The 21,227-nt window shown below is 30.4% G+C and overlaps 1 protein-coding gene across 2 annotated transcripts in view; it reads right to left on the bottom strand.

The window, feature by feature from the left end:
• Nucleotides 1–341: 341 nt before the first annotated feature.
• The window catches only part of MS3_00007601 (uncharacterized protein), a gene marked incomplete at both ends in the record, with an annotated part of 35,698 nt that continues 14,812 nt past the window's right edge, over nucleotides 342–21,227 (bottom strand). The window contains 2 exons of one of the 2 annotated variants that reach the window (XM_051215915.1): nucleotides 342–863; nucleotides 17,805–19,239. In XM_051215915.1, coding sequence (XP_051066460.1) covers nucleotides 826–863; nucleotides 17,805–19,239 — 1,473 coding nt within the window. Of the gene's footprint in view, nucleotides 864–17,787; nucleotides 19,240–21,227 lie in introns of those variants that run through there. The other variant, XM_012942165.2, reaches the window with a different exon arrangement.

The raw sequence follows: 21,227 nt of genomic DNA, 5'->3' as shown, positions 1-21,227 counted from the left end.
CGTATGAAAACCAAGATTCACTTTATAGGGCCCTTTTATAACATCACTTTTATTGCCATTATTGTTATGACAAATAACAATATTGTACAGATGTGAATTTATGTTTTTCTCAATGCATTATTACTGTTACTACTATTCCTACAATTATTATTACTACCACAACTATTGCTTATAGAATCCTTCCAATTTGTATGTTATTAAACTCATTTTAATAACAATATATGATAATATCCTTAAATATCATCAACTAGATTGGCCTGTAATACATTGTGAAAAATAAAAATATGAAAGGGAAAAGCAAAAAAAAGTGATCATGCATATCTGTGAACGTTTATTTCCACCTTAAAGATATACACAAAAATATGGTCAGTTAGCGGAGAATGAAATGTTGAGCCGTTTACACAAATAAATATGTATACATACAAAGTATTTGTGAATGATTGCACATAATTTGTTAGAAAATTCCTGAAAGGGAAAACTTTATTCCTACACCTGTTTAATTCAGAAAAAAAGTCTTTTATTCCAACATTTTTCAAAAGATTACTAGCAAATAGTTTTTGTTACACTCTTCCCCACATACACACACAAACATTCATACACTTATGCTGTCTAACTTTAATAGACCAGATCAGCAGGGAGTATTACAATATATACGTATGTACAAACGGAAAGGGAACAAATTATAAGGTCGTACACCTGTGAACACATGTATAGGTGAATAGAGAAGAAAAATGAGAAAATAGTATCTGTACTTTTTCCCACCACTTGTTCTACTTCCTTCGAAATCTACTCTCTTTTTTTCACGATTTTGTTTTGTACCACGTACTAATTTTTGAATTTCCTACATTGACCCACCATGGTAACTAGAAGGATAAGAAAAAAAAATTACAGATGTAGTTTGAATAAAGGAAATAGTAAGAAGAAATCGACTAGCAATAATAACGAGTGAATACAATAGTAATAATAATAATAATACAAATAGTAAAATTAGAAGATGACCACCTGGATGCAAATTTATTAAAGATGATCAATCTGTTGTTGATGAATGATGATGATGATTTTAATGAGTGTACGAAGCTTTATTGGATAGGTTATCGTATTAGTTATTTGAAAATAAACAGAATTTACATTATATTTCCTATTTTTCTCTCCAAGTCAGTATATAATTATTGATAACAATAATAATAATAATAGCAATCTATTAGTTTTAGACAATTTATTCTATGTTCAATAGTTAAAGGCTGTTTAACCGATTGACTGAATTAATAATAATAACAATAATATTGATAATGAATTATAAGTGAAAAAATTTGTTTCATCTTCCCATTCATGGTCTATACTAAAACTACAAAATTTTGTAACAAAAAATAAACAGACCAATTTTCCTTGTTTCTCTCTCTCTCATACACACACACACACCCTCTCCATCTATGTCGCTACACTTTGCAAGAAACGATTTTATTAAACTGTCATTAATATTCGACCCTTGAAATAATTAATTAATTTTGTTATTTTTTATTACGTTTACTTAATATTATGATGGACATAATTTTTGATAAGTTTACAAACAAATTTTTATTCCACTATAAATTTGTTTTTTTAAAAAAAAGGAAATATTTTTACTGATAGTTTGTTTTAGGTCATTGTTAACAAAATCTCCATTTATTTGTACCCATGTACAACACTTACGTGTGTGTGTGGTGATGATGATGATGATGATGATGATGATATTGTAGTCATGGTTTGAAGAGGCAACTGTGTAAGAGAGCGAGAGAAAGTGTTAAATATCTTTTTTTTCTTCTAAGAATTAATAGTTGTGTTTAATAATTGAAAACAGGTCAAAGAATAAACTTTAACAATTAAAAACAAACTATACAAAGTAGAAATGTATTTACATGTTGAACATATGTGATGTTTTGATATGATGGTATTATAATAAAATAAAATGCAGTACAAATTAAATAAAAAACTGTTTTTCACGTGTTAGTTTCTGAAATCCCGTCTATCTAAACATTAGTAGAAAAATTCAATGATTGTTCTTTCTAGTAATGAATTTGGTGATTTACTTTATACCGCAACTTTTATACATCTAACTAACTATATGAAGATATATTCCTATCAATAAATTCAACTGGTTGGTCATATTATATATATTTAAAAAGCAATGAATAAGTAGGGTCTTTTCTTGCCGTCTGTTTATTTTAGTATGTCGTTTAAAACAATTGCATAAGCACTAGTGAGTGATTTTAGGATTGTTTTCTGAAGTTTTAACCCGAGGTCGAAACCAGTGAAGTTCAGCCATATCAAGTGTGAGGCGCTTACCCACAAATTAAATTCGATAATTCTCTTGTTTCACGACAAATCAACTGAAATTATAATGTGGGCAGTCAGTTTCTGAGTCAGCGATTCTAAGACGCTTTGCTTGACAAGAGGATGAGAGATCTGGGTTATACCTTTGACATGGTTATCAGCAGGTACTGCTAGGAAGTCTCATGCAAGATTGAAACTCCTGTCGTTATCTATTCGTGAAGCAAGTAACTACAAAAAATCATGATAATTGTCTGAACACAAACCAAATAATGGTACTTATTCAGACACTTGAATCTATAAATAATCACATCATCTTTAATGTATTATCTGTTTATTACAAAAATTTTGAACAACTGGGAATAGCTCATAGCATCAAATTCGTATATTCGAGTAATTACAGATCATGCTACAGTTTTCGTTTATCTCATAAACTTATCAACTTTCCAGTGTGTTTGTTATTTTCTAGCGGTACTCCACAGAAATTCACTTTTCTTCCGATAACTCAGTTTAGTTGAAACCATTGGGCACTAGTATATCACAATTAATTGATCACTGGGTGGTGATCAATGTCATGCTTGTCTAGTCCTTATTAGTGCAGATCGAATGCTATCGATCATGTTGCAATGTGACCACCAGTCTAGGTGACTCGACACTGCGGGCACTATGTATTGAAATTTAGATGGTGGTTGGAGGTAGTCAACAGGAAACCCTGGACCCGGGTTTCGTGCTACTTGGCACTCGTCAGCAAGGTGTACCTGTAATCTTGAGGGAACTGGTGCTCCCTGGCGGATTCGATCTCGTGTCACCCAGCTTCACAGTCAGAGACGTTACCACTGAGCTATCCGAGTCGTGACTAACCTCCTGTAGGACTGAGATGTAATCACAATTGATTGATCACTGGGTGGTGATCAATGTCATGCTTGTCTAGTCCTTATGTCACTAGTATATTTCTGCCATTGATTTATGACTTAAGAGGGAGTTTAAATGAAATATAAAAAGCACAATGTAACAAAGTATTCACATTTGAAAAAATGTACAGCTAAGTTGATTTTGATTAAATTGTTATATTTGAGACATAGAGATAATTCAAAAGTCAACAAGAAGATTGCAATCAGAACAAAGTGAAAATACCTTAAAATCACAATTCTGAAACAGAAGTAATCTATAAAAAGACTAAATAGGATAATCAAGTTAATACTAACTACCCAAATGTCATATTTTACATTAACTAAATCCTCTGAACCAGTTATCAAAAGCTAAAAAAACTTCAAATTAATCCAGAAAAAAGGGTATTTCGGATAAATATATGTGATACTGCCTTATTTCGTGAGTTGTATTATTGAATTTGTCAAGTTGTGGATTACCATCATGAAAATTTATGTTTAATCTGAAAGCAATATTTCATTTAGTTAGTTCGTTTTTTTGAAACTTTTTTTTCGGTTTATACTTTCATGTGCTCAATATTCAATAATGACTTAAGATATATTTCAGTTGGATATAATGGCACATTAAACTAACAATTTACATAAGAGTACACTAAATGATTTTATTATATATTGGAAAAAAACAAAAATAACAATAGTGGGTCATTTAATTATTTAATTAAATGAATCTACGTATTTGACATAAATTATACAGAATTTTATTTTAAATTTTAAAACTTTTGAACACGCTTGGTGTTCTTTTACTTGTATCTTCCCATTGTTATTTAGGACTGAAGGAAAGAACACCAAGCGAATTCAAACTTCACCCTATAGCATAAGCAGGTGACTATCAGGACTCAGTAGCTAAGTGGATAATGCGATGGCGTGTGAAGCGAATAGTTCTGGGTTCGAGTCACGGAGTGAACATCAACTGAGAGATGTAGGTGCATCCAGGTGACGTGTCCTAAATAGATTATGGATTTCACTGCTAACCACCATCCATCTTTAATTTTATTTGAACTGCTGAAAAATGTTGCCATATTTTTGTTTATTTATTTAAATTGTTTTATATGATAAGATAAAACATGATGATCTATACCTTTCTTTTCTCATACTATAATGAAAAAAGACATTATCCATGTGACACTATATGTGTGGTCCACAGAACAAGAGAAATAATGTTCATACTTCACAATATATATATAAGCAGAAAAATGATGTCTGTCAAATACTCGCTTAGGGTAATGTAGTTCACTTAAAAAAACGTTGATTTTATCTAATTTGAATTTGCTTCCCTACTTCCTTATAATTCTCATTGATATAATCATTCTCTCCCTCTCTCTCCATATGTATATATAATCTTTTTTTAACTTATTCATCTAGTTTAATAGCTTGGAATTTCTAAAAGAAGTCTCCCGGTTCTTTAAAACAAAACTAAAGTCCTATTTCCATAAAGAAAGGATTTAGTAGCACAGATCTGCAAATTCATTTAATTTGTGATACATATTGGTTATTACATAATGTTTACTAACTCTTTTGATCACGCAATTCATTAGTGAACAGGTAGCTGTAGAGCTTGCTTTAATATTTTCATATAGTTTTAAGGTAAAATCATTCCTTAATAACCATCGCTTGAATTTATTCCTTAGTGTAGTTGCATTTTTACACCAATGAGGTGATCAAAAAAGCTTGTGTATTCTAACAAGTTACTGTAGAGGGTTTGCAGGAGTTGTCGAATATCACGGGGTACAATACAGAATAGTCTTGGTCAGTTAGTTACTGAGAACAGAGGAACGTTGAACGGCTGTTGCATAGTAATATGGGACTTCTGAGGTGCGAATATCTGTGAAGCTACTGGGAACCTAATCCAATGGTCGTCTGTATCTTAGTTGTTCTTCAATAGATAATGAAGATTATTTTACATTATTAAAAGAATAATTTATGATATAATATTGACAAATAAAGCATCCATTTACATGTTTTAATTATTAAATTAAAAGGTTGTTCGTAAAACGATCACGTTCTCAAATATGAATCCTTCTGTCCTAGTTTTGGAATTAAGTAAATCATATTTAGACATTTATCCGCTCTATGAACATCAATCACCGTTGTTGTTTAAATGAATGACGGAATACTAAGATGCATTTGTGTGTTCAGATTTCAAATATACTTTTATATTATATTATATTTATAAACTTGTGTATTAGTTATAACAGAAATGAACGTGTGAAATAAGATTTCTCAATTATTTATTTCTTCTGTAGTTAAAAGCTAACTGACAAACTAGTAAGCTTATTTAAAGAAATGTTAGTCACTGATCCCATCTTCATTTTAACACTATTTATTAATTTTCTTTATGTTTATCGATAATGATTTCAAAATCATTTCCAGTTCTAGATGAGCTAATTCTGAAAATTAATAAAAATGCATGAAAACTAGATAAATCGCCTGATATTTGGATAGATTCTAGTAGCTAAAATGTATATGGTACTTAATAAGTCGCTTTAATGGTTTTCTGCTTTAAAAAATACTAAGTTTTGTGAACTGAGTCTACAATTATGTTATAGACTAGTGACTAGTCTACGATCTGAAAGTTTCTAGCTATACATGATTTGAAAAGATGCCGTAAAATCTTAGAATTATTGAATTTCATCATGTTACAAATCGCTCCGTTCCTTATAGGCGTGTATAATATAAAAAGCTGTAATAAAAAAGCGGATGCCACTATAATGTATCTAAGTAGCTTTGTGAGTATCCTTATCCATAATGTAAACTCCACAATAAGTTCAAATGTTTCATGTTCATATGGACACCATTTTTTAAAAATGAAAATTTGTTTTAAAACTAACAGATTGTTTTTCTTGTTTTTATTTCATTCAAAATGTGAAACTAATTTTCAACTATCCTATGGTGTTTTAAAATACCAAACTAACTCCATCAATATTATTACACATCTACAAATAATAACAGTGATAATCATTATGTGGAATAATATCTTGTTTACTTCTTATCAACATGATGTTTATTTATAAATTTTCAATAGATTGTGTACTTTTTTACATTACAATTTTAAAAGCTAATGGTCTACAGACTGTTGTTCATAACAAACAACAAAAAAGAGTATAAAACGATAATCTATCGGACAAAGAATCAAGAATATTGAAACGTGCACACATATATATTTATATATATACATACACTAAATCACAAAGTATCATGAAAATGGTTATTTCATTATTAAATGTTACTTAAGGCGCCAAAAAATTGAACAAGTAATATTATTGTTACTTCATTACTTAAGTTGTTGTAATTTGTGACAGTTTTTGCTTACTGTCTATTGTGTTCATTTAACTGAATATGAAAACCATTTTTATTTCTCTTTTTTTACCTAGTGAATTTATCGGTTTACAAAACCACTTTCATGTACATGTACATAGTAATAAATGTTCTAGATTTTTGAAAAAATAAAACTATCTGTAAATTTAAGTAAGGAAATTGTAAACAAATGAATTTGACAACATCACAAAATCTTCTCTACTATTTCAACAAATGTTTTGTTGTTTATGTTCATGTTGTTTTTTTTTTCTCTTTTTAGATCCCTCTAGCTTAAATATTACACACTTTTGTCATATATTACTATTTAATCATTGATAGATCTATACTATCATACCCATCTACAAACTGTATTTAGATACTAATCATTAATACATTATATGTTTGGTTAATATGACTAGAATATTTATTATATAAAGAAAATCTATCAAGTTTATAATCAATATATATACCATCAAAATGTCTATTATTGAGTGTAAATAATTTTCATCACTCAGTAACATTTGTCGAAATAATTGTTAAAAGTCAAGATATATTGAACAGTTGTTTTCTTTTACTGAATCTATTATTATATTATACATTAGTATTACTTGGTAATAAGTTTTGATTTCAAAATTTGCTCTCTTCATTTACTCATTTTTTTGTTTAAAAAGAACCTGATCGTTGTTACTACGTTGATGTGGTGGTTGGGTTTACCTATCGTGATGAACCAATCGAGCTATACTGGCAAGAACAATCATTCTTCAACGTCCTACCATACCTGGCAGATCTGTTGAAGAACAGTGAGACTAAACACAGCGAACCCAAGGTCCGAGGACAAAGTCGTATAGCTGACTGTACAGAGGTGTGACAGCAGTAAAGTGTTTCCTTCAGACGACCAGTATAACAGAGATGCTGCCTTCACACAAAGCAAGGGTGGGTTAGAATAGGCCTACCCTAAAAGTGCACACATCGCCTTGTTCCACGAGTATTCTTCTTCGGCGGTAAGGTCTCAACAAGTACGGAGTTAACACGAAAACTACTCACAAAAAGGTCGTGTGTGACCGACTTCGAGTAGTTGTCCCTTGGGCACTGTGATCACGCTCTCAGCTCGCTAAGGTCGCTTGTATTTCAGAATCCTATTCAGGTACGTCTAGAATAACCTTTCTACGGTGTGAGTAACCGGGAAGTGGAAAATACTCTCATAGCTCTAACAGTATTCAAGATCAGTATATTTATCATCAACCTCCCTCCATCTTTAAAAAAATTATTTTTCACCATAGGCAAAAATAAACTATGAACGCCCGAAGAAATAAATATATATTCTAATGTTTATTTTGAGTTAATAAATATGTTTAATAATTCAGTCAGTAGTTAGATTGATGGTTCCCAACATAGTTAGTCAGAATAGATTAATTCAATTTGTCTAAGGACGAAACTTTTATAAATAATGTTTATCATTATAGAAGCATGATAGTATTAAAGTTTGAATAATGAGTCACTAGTTTCTTTTTATTTTATTATACGTAAGTAAATAAAAATAGCATCTGTAATAATCATCATATTAATGTAGAGCAATTACGTTTTACACGACTGTGCTCACCACATACTTTGTACGCAATTATGTAATACTGCTCAATTCAGAACAGTGGGAATAAGAAGTTGAATGATTGAAATTCGGGTAGTTTAATCACTATTACACACTTACTTTGATCTAACAATACTAATATATATAGTGTTAATAGAGAAGTATATTATTTATTAAATGAACCCGTTTTTGTATAATTGATAAACAGTAATTTTACAATTCACGTTTTTATGTAATGCATATTTGCTCAGGACAGAGTGGGTTGGAGAATTCTGGTCGGCTGCCTATATTTCACTGGGAGTAACAGGCATAAGTAAGTATTTTGTATTTTATATTCTTGTATATTCATTTTGTTAAGGTGTATAATAATTGACTTTGAAAAAAACCAATTATATTTATTATATTAGTCGAGTAATAAATTTGACTTTTCGATAAAGTTAAGCCTTTAAAAAACAAGTATAAACGAAACAAATAAAAATTTAATGAATAACAAACTATCGAATGACTATGATTAATGTATTCCTTTAGGTCTAAATTAATGTTATTGAAAACTGAGGGTTTTTGTTTTACCCTACTGTTGTCTTTTTTTCACCGATATTACCTATCATTTTTTCTACCATTAAATGTATAATGTCTTAATTTCCTGAAAATAGTTAGTTTGACTATTTTCCCCCTGGTGGTATGTAGTTACTTCTTCATTTTTTTTAAAGAAAAAAAAGTTTTTCACGTTTGTCGTTTGATACCGGTTACTCTTATGTTCTTATTTATTTTATTGTTTCTTTTCTCTCTTATAGGAGCTTTTTCTACCTCTCTCATTTCTTTTGTTTTTCTCTCTATTTTGTTAGTATTCAAAGTAAATGTCACAATGGAGTTCTCTATGCAAAAAAGAGAAATGTTTCAGTTTACATCCGTACAAAATAAGTTGATGTGTGTATATATATGATTGAGGTGGAGAATTAGATTAGATCCATGAATATTTTCATGACTGTCCTCATTTTGTAAGATATGTACAAAAAGTAATATCATGTTATTATTTTTCTCTTCGACTGAAAATGTTTTCTGTGATTATTGAAAGGTTTCTTTTTTTTCCCTGTTTTTGTTTGTCTATAGTGTCTTGTTTATTAATTCGCTTGTATGCTTTCTTGTTTTCTGTACAATAGTATTATCTACGCTTCTGTTTAATATTAACTCCTGTGATAATACATGGACTAGTTTTAAGTCACCTTCGTATTGATTAATTAATGGGTAAAAGTAATCAACCATTCTATCTTTTTTTAAAAGTATAATTATGGTAGATAAATGTTTGTTATATGTTTTAGAAAATGATTGAAAGCGTCATTACCATGGTATGATTATTTGTTTGAAAACCAATAGGGTTATATAAGCACATATATTTATATACTTGAACGTTAGATATTTACTTTTGTAAATCATGATGAATATCATTTTGAATTAAAATGTAGATCTAATTCAACGATAAGTTTTTCTATCACTGCTGAAAACGAGGTTAGCTAGTAGAAAATCTGGAGAACAATCCGTTTTGTCTACCGAATTCGATATTGACCTAGGTTTCCGTACTCTTTAGTTATTATAGAATGTCATTAAAAAAACTTGTCAGATTTGAGTTATGTATCAGATATTTAAAACTTCATTACATTTTGATTCGTTTATAGGAATTATAAGCATAAAGGGATGTAAAAGTTAACTATGGATGTACTTGATGTCACATCGTAAAAAAGGATGATAAGATGTTTTCAATAATCGATACATTCTTTGGTTGAAAACTGCTAGTTGAGACTACTCTATTTTTAACTTTCAAACATTTACCATACAGCAGAATGCAACAGTTATCTAACAACCAGCTTTAAGATTAATCATTCTTACAAATGTTTAGATTTAGATTTTAAAATATGTAATGTGCTTTTTTACGGAAAATTCTCACATAATTTATGAGATCACCTGAATATCCACTAAAGTATATCTACCACTGAACAAGTACTCCGTGTATATTTGAGACGATTCAACAGTACATAACAATACCCTTTCATGCGATCAAATTTAGAACCATTTCTTCATGCTATAAACGTGGTATTTTCAAGCCACTGAATAATAATTCACTGATTCATGTATGTATCAGTGCCGAGGTTAGACTTGATGGTTTCAAATAAATTGAGCATCGGATAAGAAGCTAATATTAAATATTTTTTGTGATATCCCAATGAGTAGAAACTTGTATTTTTGGCAATATTTTAAAATTCCGATATAAATATCATTTATTTCGTATCCTGGTTTAATTCTTTCCATTGACGTTTAGGACTACAATTGATCAGTCTCTTATTGGCACGTGTGCATTCTGTACGGATTTCTTCTATATTGCTTTGAGCCACAATTTTCTGTTCATTGGAATATCACAAAATATATATTTATTATTATTAACTCTGTTCTTTATCAGCCAATTTGATACACCAGTTACTAAAGGATAATTTTAATTAATTGAGACTAATCTTCATTTTAGAAGTTATTCTGATGTAGGTTTTTAAAACAAAGGTTTCAAAGCACTTTTAAGACAGTGTAGTGTTCTAAAACAAAATTTATAATTAGAAGAAACGATATAAATGTATGATGAATTGATGAGAATAGAGGAAACATTATATCACGATCTTAACAACTAATATTTAGTTTGAAGTAATCATTGAATTAGAAAATAATCTCTAATTGGTCACAAACCCAAAATAACATACAAATCACCTAATTTACACGTACTTCTTATCAACAGTTTAGCCTTGATAAAACTACTGAAATAAAGTTATTTGTAGTGTGTTAGACAGCTTTATATGTAGTAGAAGGTAAACCACCATAAATGTAAATGACTTATATCCTAAAAGACACTATTAATTAGTTACAGACAGTGTGAGGTCTGTTACGAACACATATTTGGTTCAAGTCTTTATTCATATCGTTAAATAGACAAGGCGGAGATCATTTAGATGAAAATCATAAACAAAAAATTATAATAACAGTAGCATGAAACTTGATAAAAGGCAAAGGTTTTAAAAATTAGGGATAAACTGAAATGTATGGGACAACTTTTACTAGAAAGCGTATTTTTATGTAGAATGGGAACATTACTACACAATAAATCATGAACTAATGATCATAGAAATTCTTATTATGTAGACAGAAATTCTAAATTACTGATATGGTTTTATTCTATGCGAAAAATGTTATTATTTATAACATATTAGGCAACTTTTAAGCATTATCCTTACAAAGTTGCATGATTTCAGTTGTTCAAAGATTTTTATTATAATTAAAAGTATTGAATATTAAGTAAAGAAACATCCGTTTTACCAACATTTCGTCTAAGTTCTATAATCAAAGGTTCAATGTAATATTCAGAAGCACTAGTCGAATTCAGCATAGAAACATTCTAAAAAATACAAAATTTAAATTTGAAATTATAAGTAAAAACCTTTTGGTGATATTTACATGTTTTGAAATGCCTATCATATTCCTTCGTGTTGGTTGTTTGAATCTGCCCATTGATGAGAACTGCAATTGATCAGTCTCTTATTGGTATATGTGTATCGTATACGGATTGCCTCGATACCGCATTAAGTCACAAGCATTCTAAACAATAATGGATGGTGGCTAGCAGTGGAATCCATGACGCGCATTTAGTCCCACTTCCGGTTCGTCAGATAGCCACCATCTGTATTTGTTCAGAATGCTTGTGACTTAAAGCAATATCGATACAATTTGTACAGGATACACATATGTCAATAAGAGACTGATCAATCTCAGTGCTAAACATCAATGGGAAGATTCAAACAACCAACGCAATATGAAATGGACTTCATTGCATTACACGAACTAGTGGCTAACTGAACTTAGTAGGTCTGTGAATAACGCGATTGCGTTTGAAGCAACTGATACTGTGTTTGAGTCTCAAGGTCACCGTCCACTGTGGGATGCAGGTACATGTAGCCAGTGAGTCTCGAATAGGATGAAACGCGCGTCCTGGATACCAAAATGTGCTATCATCCATCTCTGCTTATAATGTCTATGGTCCAAATTATACTTCAATCAGGACGCAGATTAAATAAATTTATGAAGTGATAAATCAGAATAGATATAGGTAATTTATAGTAATCGAAATGATGATAGGATTAATAACCAATTAGCGATTTATGATTCATGAATTGATATAAATTGGAATAACGAAAATAAAATAAGTTTCATAGGAACTGTCTAAATGTATGTGAATAAAACCAGATGGATCGAATCAATTCACGTTACAGAAATCTACAAAACGAAAGGATATTGTGTCACTTTATGATAGAAATATTTATTTGATCAAAATAAGAAGAATGATGACATTTATCTGCTTAGGATGAGGAGTTCTGATATTTTAGGTTGAAGCGGTTATTATTTCTGCTGTCTTGTGAAAAAAATTTAAAAATATAATTATATTTTATTCTATTATATATATCAAGCAATATCAAAGTCACAATCTTCGATACGAACGTCAAGGCAGTTCTACTGTACGGAGCCAAGGCTTGGAGAACTACTACAACCATCGTCAAAAAACTACAAGTATTTATAAAGAATTTTTATGCAGGACAGTCAATGCCCGTTGACCGGATACTATCAGCAACAACCTACTGTGGCAGAGAACAAACCAAATTCCAGCTGAAGAGGAAGTTACTAAAAGACGTTGGAAGTGGATAAGACAAACATTAAGAAAATCATCAAACTGCCACAACTTAGAATCCTGAAGGGAAACGAAAAATAGGATAGCTGAAGAACACGCTGCGTTGAGAATCGGAAGCAGATATGAATAGGATGAATAGTAACTAGAAGGCATTGCCCAGGACAAAGTTGGATGGAGAATGCTGGTGGGTGGCCTATGCCTCTTCACGAGTGATAACAGGCGTTATACATATATATATATATATATATATATATATATATATATATATATATACTTCAAAGCACATTAGATCAGTCAATCATTTTAAAAGTAAACAAAATTTATTTCATGTCAAGAAGTGATGTAATTTGAAGTAGAAAGTCCTAGAAATGTTTCTGTTACCTTATGCTTAGTGATATGTTTTACCATCATCCTTGAAAGACAGAATGATTCTACCATATTTAGAACATCAGTCATTCTTTAGTGCAGTTTCAAATACTATAACTGATTTATTAGAACATTATGTATATCTATATTTTGAGATAATAAAATTGTAGTATATTTTTATGAATAACTTATCTTAATTACTCAGTAGTGAAGTGTAATAGCTTCAACTGATTCATGATCTCAACCATTAAAATTACTATAACATCCACAAAACCCCTTCTGATATTAATCAACATATGCTCACTTGTGACAAGCTTCAAGAGGTATATCCTGGAGTTCTAGTGAGAAGCAGTGACCAGTGGAATCCAACCAGGTCTGTTGTGAGATGTCGCTCAATTTCTTAGATTAGTTGAAGTTAGACATTAACACCGTTGGATGCCGGCTCAGTGATTTAGTAGTTAAGCGCTCGCGCGCGAGACTGATAGACCCTGGGTTTGAATCTCGCGAGGCAGGATCACGGATGCGCACTGCTGAGAAGTCCCACAATAAGACGGAACGGCAGTCTAGTGCTTCCACGTTTTCCATGGTGATCTATCTTCAACTGACTAATGATCTCAACCAATAAAATGTAGTACCTAAATTTAATTGACTCAATTACAAAATTAATTACTTCATTTTTATATTTTTGTACCAATTATTATTAATCATTTTCTCTCTATTAATTTGTGGTGCTTCGTGTAAATGCAGTATCAAAAATTACTAATGTTGTTTATATCTTTTTTTTGACTAAATAAAAAATGTTACATAAATACCATAACCGTTACAATTTAATACATTTAAACGTTATGTATTACATTAATTGGATGAAAATTACATTAAATTCTTTTTCATATATTTTTGTTGCTTCCCGTGATCTGATAGAATCTAATCTGAACTATCAACTATATTTATTTCCTTAATGTTTTTTGTTGTTGCTTTTTTTCACCTTCAAATGTATGTGATTAAATACAATATAATCAAATTGTGGCTTTTATCAATGGCAGACTGTCAAGTTTAACTGACAGATGAACACAGTTGGAAATTATGAATTTCAGATTAGTTGAAGTATAGTTGATACTATGAAAACCATTCATTCATTTATTTACTTATCTTTCTATCTTTCTGTCTATTATTGTCTGTATACATACCAATAAAGATCTGACCTGACTAGACGTGGGAATAATTAATTAAGATGTATATCATTTGAATATTTCTTACCATTTTCACTAAACATTCTTTCAATAATCCATGTTTGAAATGATGATGTTTCTTTTTATTTATTCATTAAATGTTTTATAGTCTTTTCAAGTGTTCTTTTTACTTCATATTATTATAAGTTAGTAAAGCGTGAACTTATGGTTCACGTTTTATGGTTGTTAATAATGACGATGTCGTGGTTGGTGCTGCTATCAATGGTAACAGAGAATAAAAAGTCAAAATCTGTTGATTGTAATGGGTTCACTGTTTTATAATTGTATTATATAATAATCTGACATTTAATAAGTATTTGTCAGCCCTTAATAAAACTAAAAAACATCAACTTGTCCGAATTGATTTATTAAATTAAAAGTAGAAATGTATAAGTTATACATATATGATTTTATCAGTCCAGGTTTTATACGGATTCGTTAAAATGTCATAATATAGACATTGAATGTAAACAGTTGTTACTATGAATGTTTATAGAGAAGTACATTATTTGATTAAATGTCTGTTTATCCCTATTTAACAGAGTAAAATTAATTAGCAAACATATTATCCTAATTCTTTACTTGATCAGGTCAAATCAGCTTCTGAAACCCTTCTCGAAATCTACTAAAATGTTATTACTAACACATTTTTTATAGAATGTGTATGCTGTAGATTATACTGAACCTGAAAAGATATTTCTGGTAAGCCAGTGTGATTAAAACTCACTAGGTATTCTAAAATGAATCTGTTGATTGTTTTTCATTCCCCTTTCAAAAGCCAGAGAGTGAAACATCAAGTTTTAAAAGGTCCTTTTTTAGTGACTGATGTAGTACGCTTTACAATACTAAGTAAACCTGTAGATGAACAGTGATATGACCAAAAGCCAGAATTTATCTTGCATATATTCACAAGTCAAAGGGCTGGCGTGGAGTATAATACGAGTTTTAAGGAAAAAACTTCTGACATTGATTTTAAAGGTGTGTTTCTCAAGATTTTCGTTTCAATATTTTTTTAAAATTCAATGTTCATGTAGTGAGTTTTTTCATGGAACTGTTATTTATCATTTATCTTGAATTTTCGATTCCGAATTTCTATCAGTGATTTTATACTGATAAACATCACTGTTTAGTGCTTCTAGGCGTTCGCCTTCTCCATGTCATCGGTGTTTATTTATGTGGCTTTTGAGGGATGAAAATGAATTAATTTCTTATTCCTGGTTAATGAATACCGACTATGAAGATTCAATTAATATCATTCGTCTTCTGTAACTTCTTCCGAATAACAGTACATTTTTTTTCTCAAACCTTTTCACTGACTCAATCTCAAGTTAAACCAAGTATAGTAAGGATGATTAAATAACATTCGTAAAACATATGTGTTGAATAAAGAGAAAATAGTCAACATTTTAACTATTTTCTTTTGAAATAATTATTACTTACTGTTTGAGGTAAAAAAACAGATAATGTATTCCATGGAATTGGATACAGTATTCTCGACTTCATGAACACTAAGAGAACACTAGAGAGAATATATATTAAGTGCTTATTCTAACCAAAGATATATATATTTTATGAGTTCCGATTTATTCTATAGATATGACCATGATGTCACTGTTAATACATTACAAGCTCAGTGTAACTTTAAAATATGATAGTTAAAAGTTATTAGTAGTTCTGTCAACAAAATATTAAGACAACACTGACTATAGGTGAGAATATAATAGATGTGTTTTGAATTGAATACATGAAGAAATCTGTCGAAAATTAGACAGGACGCGTATCAAAAATGTGGTAGTCAAATCAATTTTCAGAACGTTTTATTTCTTACAACTGTTTCATATATCAGATTGTTTTTTTGTGGATATTATAGTAGTTTCAATGGTTAAGATCATGAATCAGTTGAAGCTAGACCACCATGGAAAACCTGGAAGCACTAGACGGCCGTTTCATCCTATTGTGGGACTCCTCAGCAGTGCGCATCCCCTGAGAGATTCGAACATAGGACCTACTGGTTTCGCGCGCGAGCACTTGACCATTAGACAACTGTTTCATATATGTTGTAATTATTACATCACACCTGTTTATGGTCACTAAGCGGAGGTTCGCAATTCAAATTTATGTAAGGTAAGTAACTTATATTGAGCGCTCATAACTTTTGTTATAATTTTAGCAGTACTTATCATTAACTGAAATGTCAGGATGTTTAAGCTATTTTATATCAGCAAAATGATCTTTACGAACGATATGACATAAGCAAACCACTCACATCAAGTACTGATAAACATTACCACAAATAACTACTTTTATAGATAGCTGATAGTCAAAAGGAAAATATAATCGAGAATCAATATCACCAGTGATATGATTTAGAAATATGGTGTAATGTTGGATTTCTGGATGCTTTTTCTATTGTTGTTGAGTTATTCTTCGTACAGTTCATTGTAGTTTATCAGTCCATTCTAATCTATAGCTTGAAATGTCTTCACTGAGAATTTTTTAGAGAGAACACAAATCTGTGATTCTCATAGACATAAGAAAGGGCACAAGCTATATACACTAACTATAAGAAGCTGTTATAACACATTTTAGCCATACATAAGTATCAGTTAGTTAATATGCGAAGAAATAACAAGTACTATGAAAAATATTTCATTTAAACTTCACCACTTATATCTAAAATACTAGTGTAAATCAGGTTATCATGAGTTCATCATAGACATAAAATTAATGGTCAGGATAATTTTTGTAGAGGAAATACAATTAATTATCCTTGAATTTATTTTTGCCCCATGCACTTATACTCCATTTTTTACTATGTTCAATTTCGTCAAAACGTTTGTGTCATATTTCAATAAGACCTACTTAGGATCATTGTTGAAACTGTCTTTAAAACAGTTTCCCTAAAGAGTTGAAAAAGTTGAAAGTTAGATGGTGAACACATCAAATAATATTTTTTACACTTATAATACACAATGGAGTCCTGTAATTAGTCTATACAAACGAATCTGTAAGAGTGAGGTGTAATGGACATATAGGTTATCATGTAGGCTCAAAATCAATATCCGCGTCAAAATTGTTCAAATCCTTTCAAATGATACACAAAGAGTACTTTAGATGTTTCATATTTCTCTTTATTATTGTACATGATTAGAAGTTCAATCATAACTGTTAACAATACAATCAGAAAATTGTTAAAAGTCAAAAACCCATAAAGATACTTGTATTTAGTTTTTGAATATGCATTATTCATCAATTTGTATGAAGGAACAAAAAAGCATAAATAAAACAAAGAAGGCTAAAAACTCACTAATAATATCATAATTCCATTAATTAAATCATTTCAAACTAGATGAATATCTTACTTTCAGTGGAATTTTGTTCATCATAGAAATCAGTCATATGTTGTTTATTAACTAACCAGTTAGATTCTTTCGATTCTGTTGAAAAATTCCATCTTAAATTCGATTTTAAATTTTCATTTTTAGCGTTATTAATACTGTTATTAGTAGGAGAGATAGATTTATCCCCATTGATTGAAGTATTCACAAGTTGATGATTGTCAGTGAAAGTATTATTCAAATATAGGGAATTAGTTAATTCTGTTGAATTCCAAAGTGTATGATTATTTTTAATAGAAGTATTAGTCGTTGTTATTGCCGTTTCTAGTGGATCATGTACATCGTTCTTTTTTATATTAATTTGATTAGTAACTAATTGACTATTATGATCTCTACGTTCAGATACTGAGTAACAGTTAAAATTAACTTCATTATTATTTTTATTTTTAATGTCATTTTGCGCATTTAATGACCACTCAATACTAGTTGGAGACGAGGAATACTTTCTCTGTCGATCCGTTGGAATATCATTAGAAGAAAAAGGATGTTTTACAGAATGACGCTTGACATCTGTAATATACTGCCATCTTTCATGCATAGAACTTGCATTGCATTCAGTTGAACTGTGTTGTTGTGGATAATGTTGGTGTTGATGATGCTGATTCAATTCGTCATTATGTTGAATATATCCAGATTTGTTAATAATTGGCAAAGATAAATCCGTATTTATATTTGACGATTTATGAGCAACGTTAAATTGATCTCTGGATAAATGTTTACTATCGAATTTCTCGTTATTCAGTGAATTTATAGACGTAATTAGATCACATTCATGAGATGGTTTTCTACTTATTTCATTGTAGTTTACACCAGATTTTGCCAACTTATTCAAAGTAAACGATAAATATGGATGTGATTCATAAAACTGTTTAGAATGATGAATTAAATTAGATTCATAATTATTGAAATTTGTACTAACTGAATTCTGTTGATCAAATATGCTAGCAATATGTCGAGTATCAACAGTACTAGGAGTAGGAATAAATGAAGATGAATTAGATCCTAGAAATAAATTGGTATATTTATTTGTATTTTCGTTATTCACATGTTTGTTTAAATGATTTTGTGTTGTAGTTAATTGATTACCATTTAAATTAGTACCAGCAGTAACAGCTGCAGCCATAGCGCATGCAGCCGCGGCCGCAGCAAACACCGCTGTTGATGTTGACGAATTATTATTATTATTATTATTAGGTGTAGGTAAATCATTTTGTTCTGAAAAAGATAAATGTAAGCTCAAATCACTTGATCCATTGATTATACTACCACTTCCACCTAAACGTTCACGTTTACGCCATTTAGCACGTCTGTTTTGAAACCAAACTTGTACTCTAGCTTCTGTTAATCCAGTTCTCAATGCTAATTGCTCACGAGCATAGACGTCGGGATAATGAGTTTTCTACAAAAAGTTTTTTTGAAAAAAGCAATCATTTTAAAAGTTCAGATTACTCCAAAAACATCTATAATCATTAAATAAATGTATTAGGATAATTTTGGTTTTTCGATTCATAACTAGGTGGTACATTAAAAAAATATATTTCTTTAAATTTGTTAACATATAACAAATATTAATAGTTGATATCATGGATCAATTGAAGCTGGGCCACCATGGAAAACCTGGAAGCACTGGACAGCCGTTTCGTCCCATTGTGGGACTCCTCAGTAGTGCCCATCGATGAATACGCTCGCGAGCTTCGAACCCAGGGCATTCAGTCTCATGCACGAACGCTTAACCTACTGGACTACTGAGCCGGCATCCAATGGTGTTAATGTCTAACCTCAACCAATCCATGAACAAATAACAATTACCTATTATAATGCAGCTATACAGTTTTATTTGTTTACACCATTGACCATAAATCATTTAAAGTTTCCATTTTACCATTAAAAATACCTGAAATTTTATCCATCCGTATACGTAACCATTCATTTTTTCTTTTACACAAACTGTGTGTCAATCTAATATACAATTAATCGTACTCGTTATATTGTAACGACCAATTCGTTTTTTAAAAAAGGTGCATAAATTAAGAGGATTTTGTTCATTGTCAAAATGAATAAATGTGGTTTCAACAAACATTTGACAATGTGTACATTTATAACTAGATCGCCAGATTGATTATTTTTATTTAATACTACAGTGTTGAATTAATAGGCCAATTCAAACAGTTAATTATAACTTAATTGAATTTACCATTTCATAATTGAGATGTACGTAAAGGTTTGATTTATTAACTAATTGAGTAATTTTTAAGATGTTTATATCCTTCTTTTTCTTTTCTGTTATAAAATGGGTAGTAATATCATATTTACTTCCCTTGTAAATGATGTTAATAATGAAACAAAAGCTAATTCATTATGGAACATTTATAAGATTATAGTGTTATTTATGATTGTACATTAATGTTTCCAGTATAATACAATAAATAATGAAATAATTAATATGTTGGTGTATTATTTCAACTTAGTCACTAATTAAACATCTATATGCGCACAGTGTTAATGTTATGCTCGCATAAATAGATGATATTTATATGTAGTTTTCATTTTGAATTATAAAAAAACAGATTTAAATGGGTCTGTTGTGAGATAGTAGCTCACTGAAGACAATGATGGACGGTGGCACAATTTCGTGAATTGGTTGAGGTTAGACATTAACAACGTTGGATGCCGGCTCAGTGTTCTAGAGGTTAAGCGTTCGCGCGCCAGACTAATAGGTCCTGGGTTCGGATTCCGTGGGGTGGGATCGTTGATACGCAATTTTGAAGAGTTCCATGCTAGGATGGAGCGGCCGTTCAGTGCTTTCAGGTCTTCTATAGCGATCTAGCTTTAATTGATTCATGAATTCAACTATTAGATTCACAGCAGTCGAAAAATAAAATGAGACTGTTCAACTGTAATATCTTAATTGAAATTTCTTCATCACTGAAAATATTTAATTAAATATAATATTGAGTTTAAGATGTCCATATATTTTAGTAGTCAATTTACGTGAATCCACAGAACACATACCTCCTAATGTTCAACATATGTACAGTATCCAGTATTTTCCCGTTAATCCAGTGGGTAAATGTCACATATAAAAGAGTAATTTTCACTGGAGATTTCATTTAAATCTCTAACTTTTACTTCATTTTGTATTATTTGCCTGAATCTGCCCATTGATGAGAACTGCAATTGATCAGTCTCTTATTGGTATATGTGTATCGTATACGGATTGCCTCGATACCGCATTAAGTCACAAGCATTCTAAACAATAATGGATGGTGGCTAGCAGTGGAATCCATGACGCGCATTTAGTCCCACTTCCGGTTCGTCAGATAGCCACCATCTGTATTTGTTCAGAATGCTTGTGACTTAAAGCAATATCGATACAATTTGTACAGG

The sequence above is a fragment of the Schistosoma haematobium genome, chromosome 4 (genome assembly GCF_000699445.3).
Source record: "Schistosoma haematobium chromosome 4, whole genome shotgun sequence".
NCBI classification, from domain to species: Eukaryota; Metazoa; Platyhelminthes; class Trematoda; order Strigeidida; family Schistosomatidae; genus Schistosoma; species Schistosoma haematobium.
This window is presented reverse-complemented; position numbering and strand designations above follow the sequence as displayed.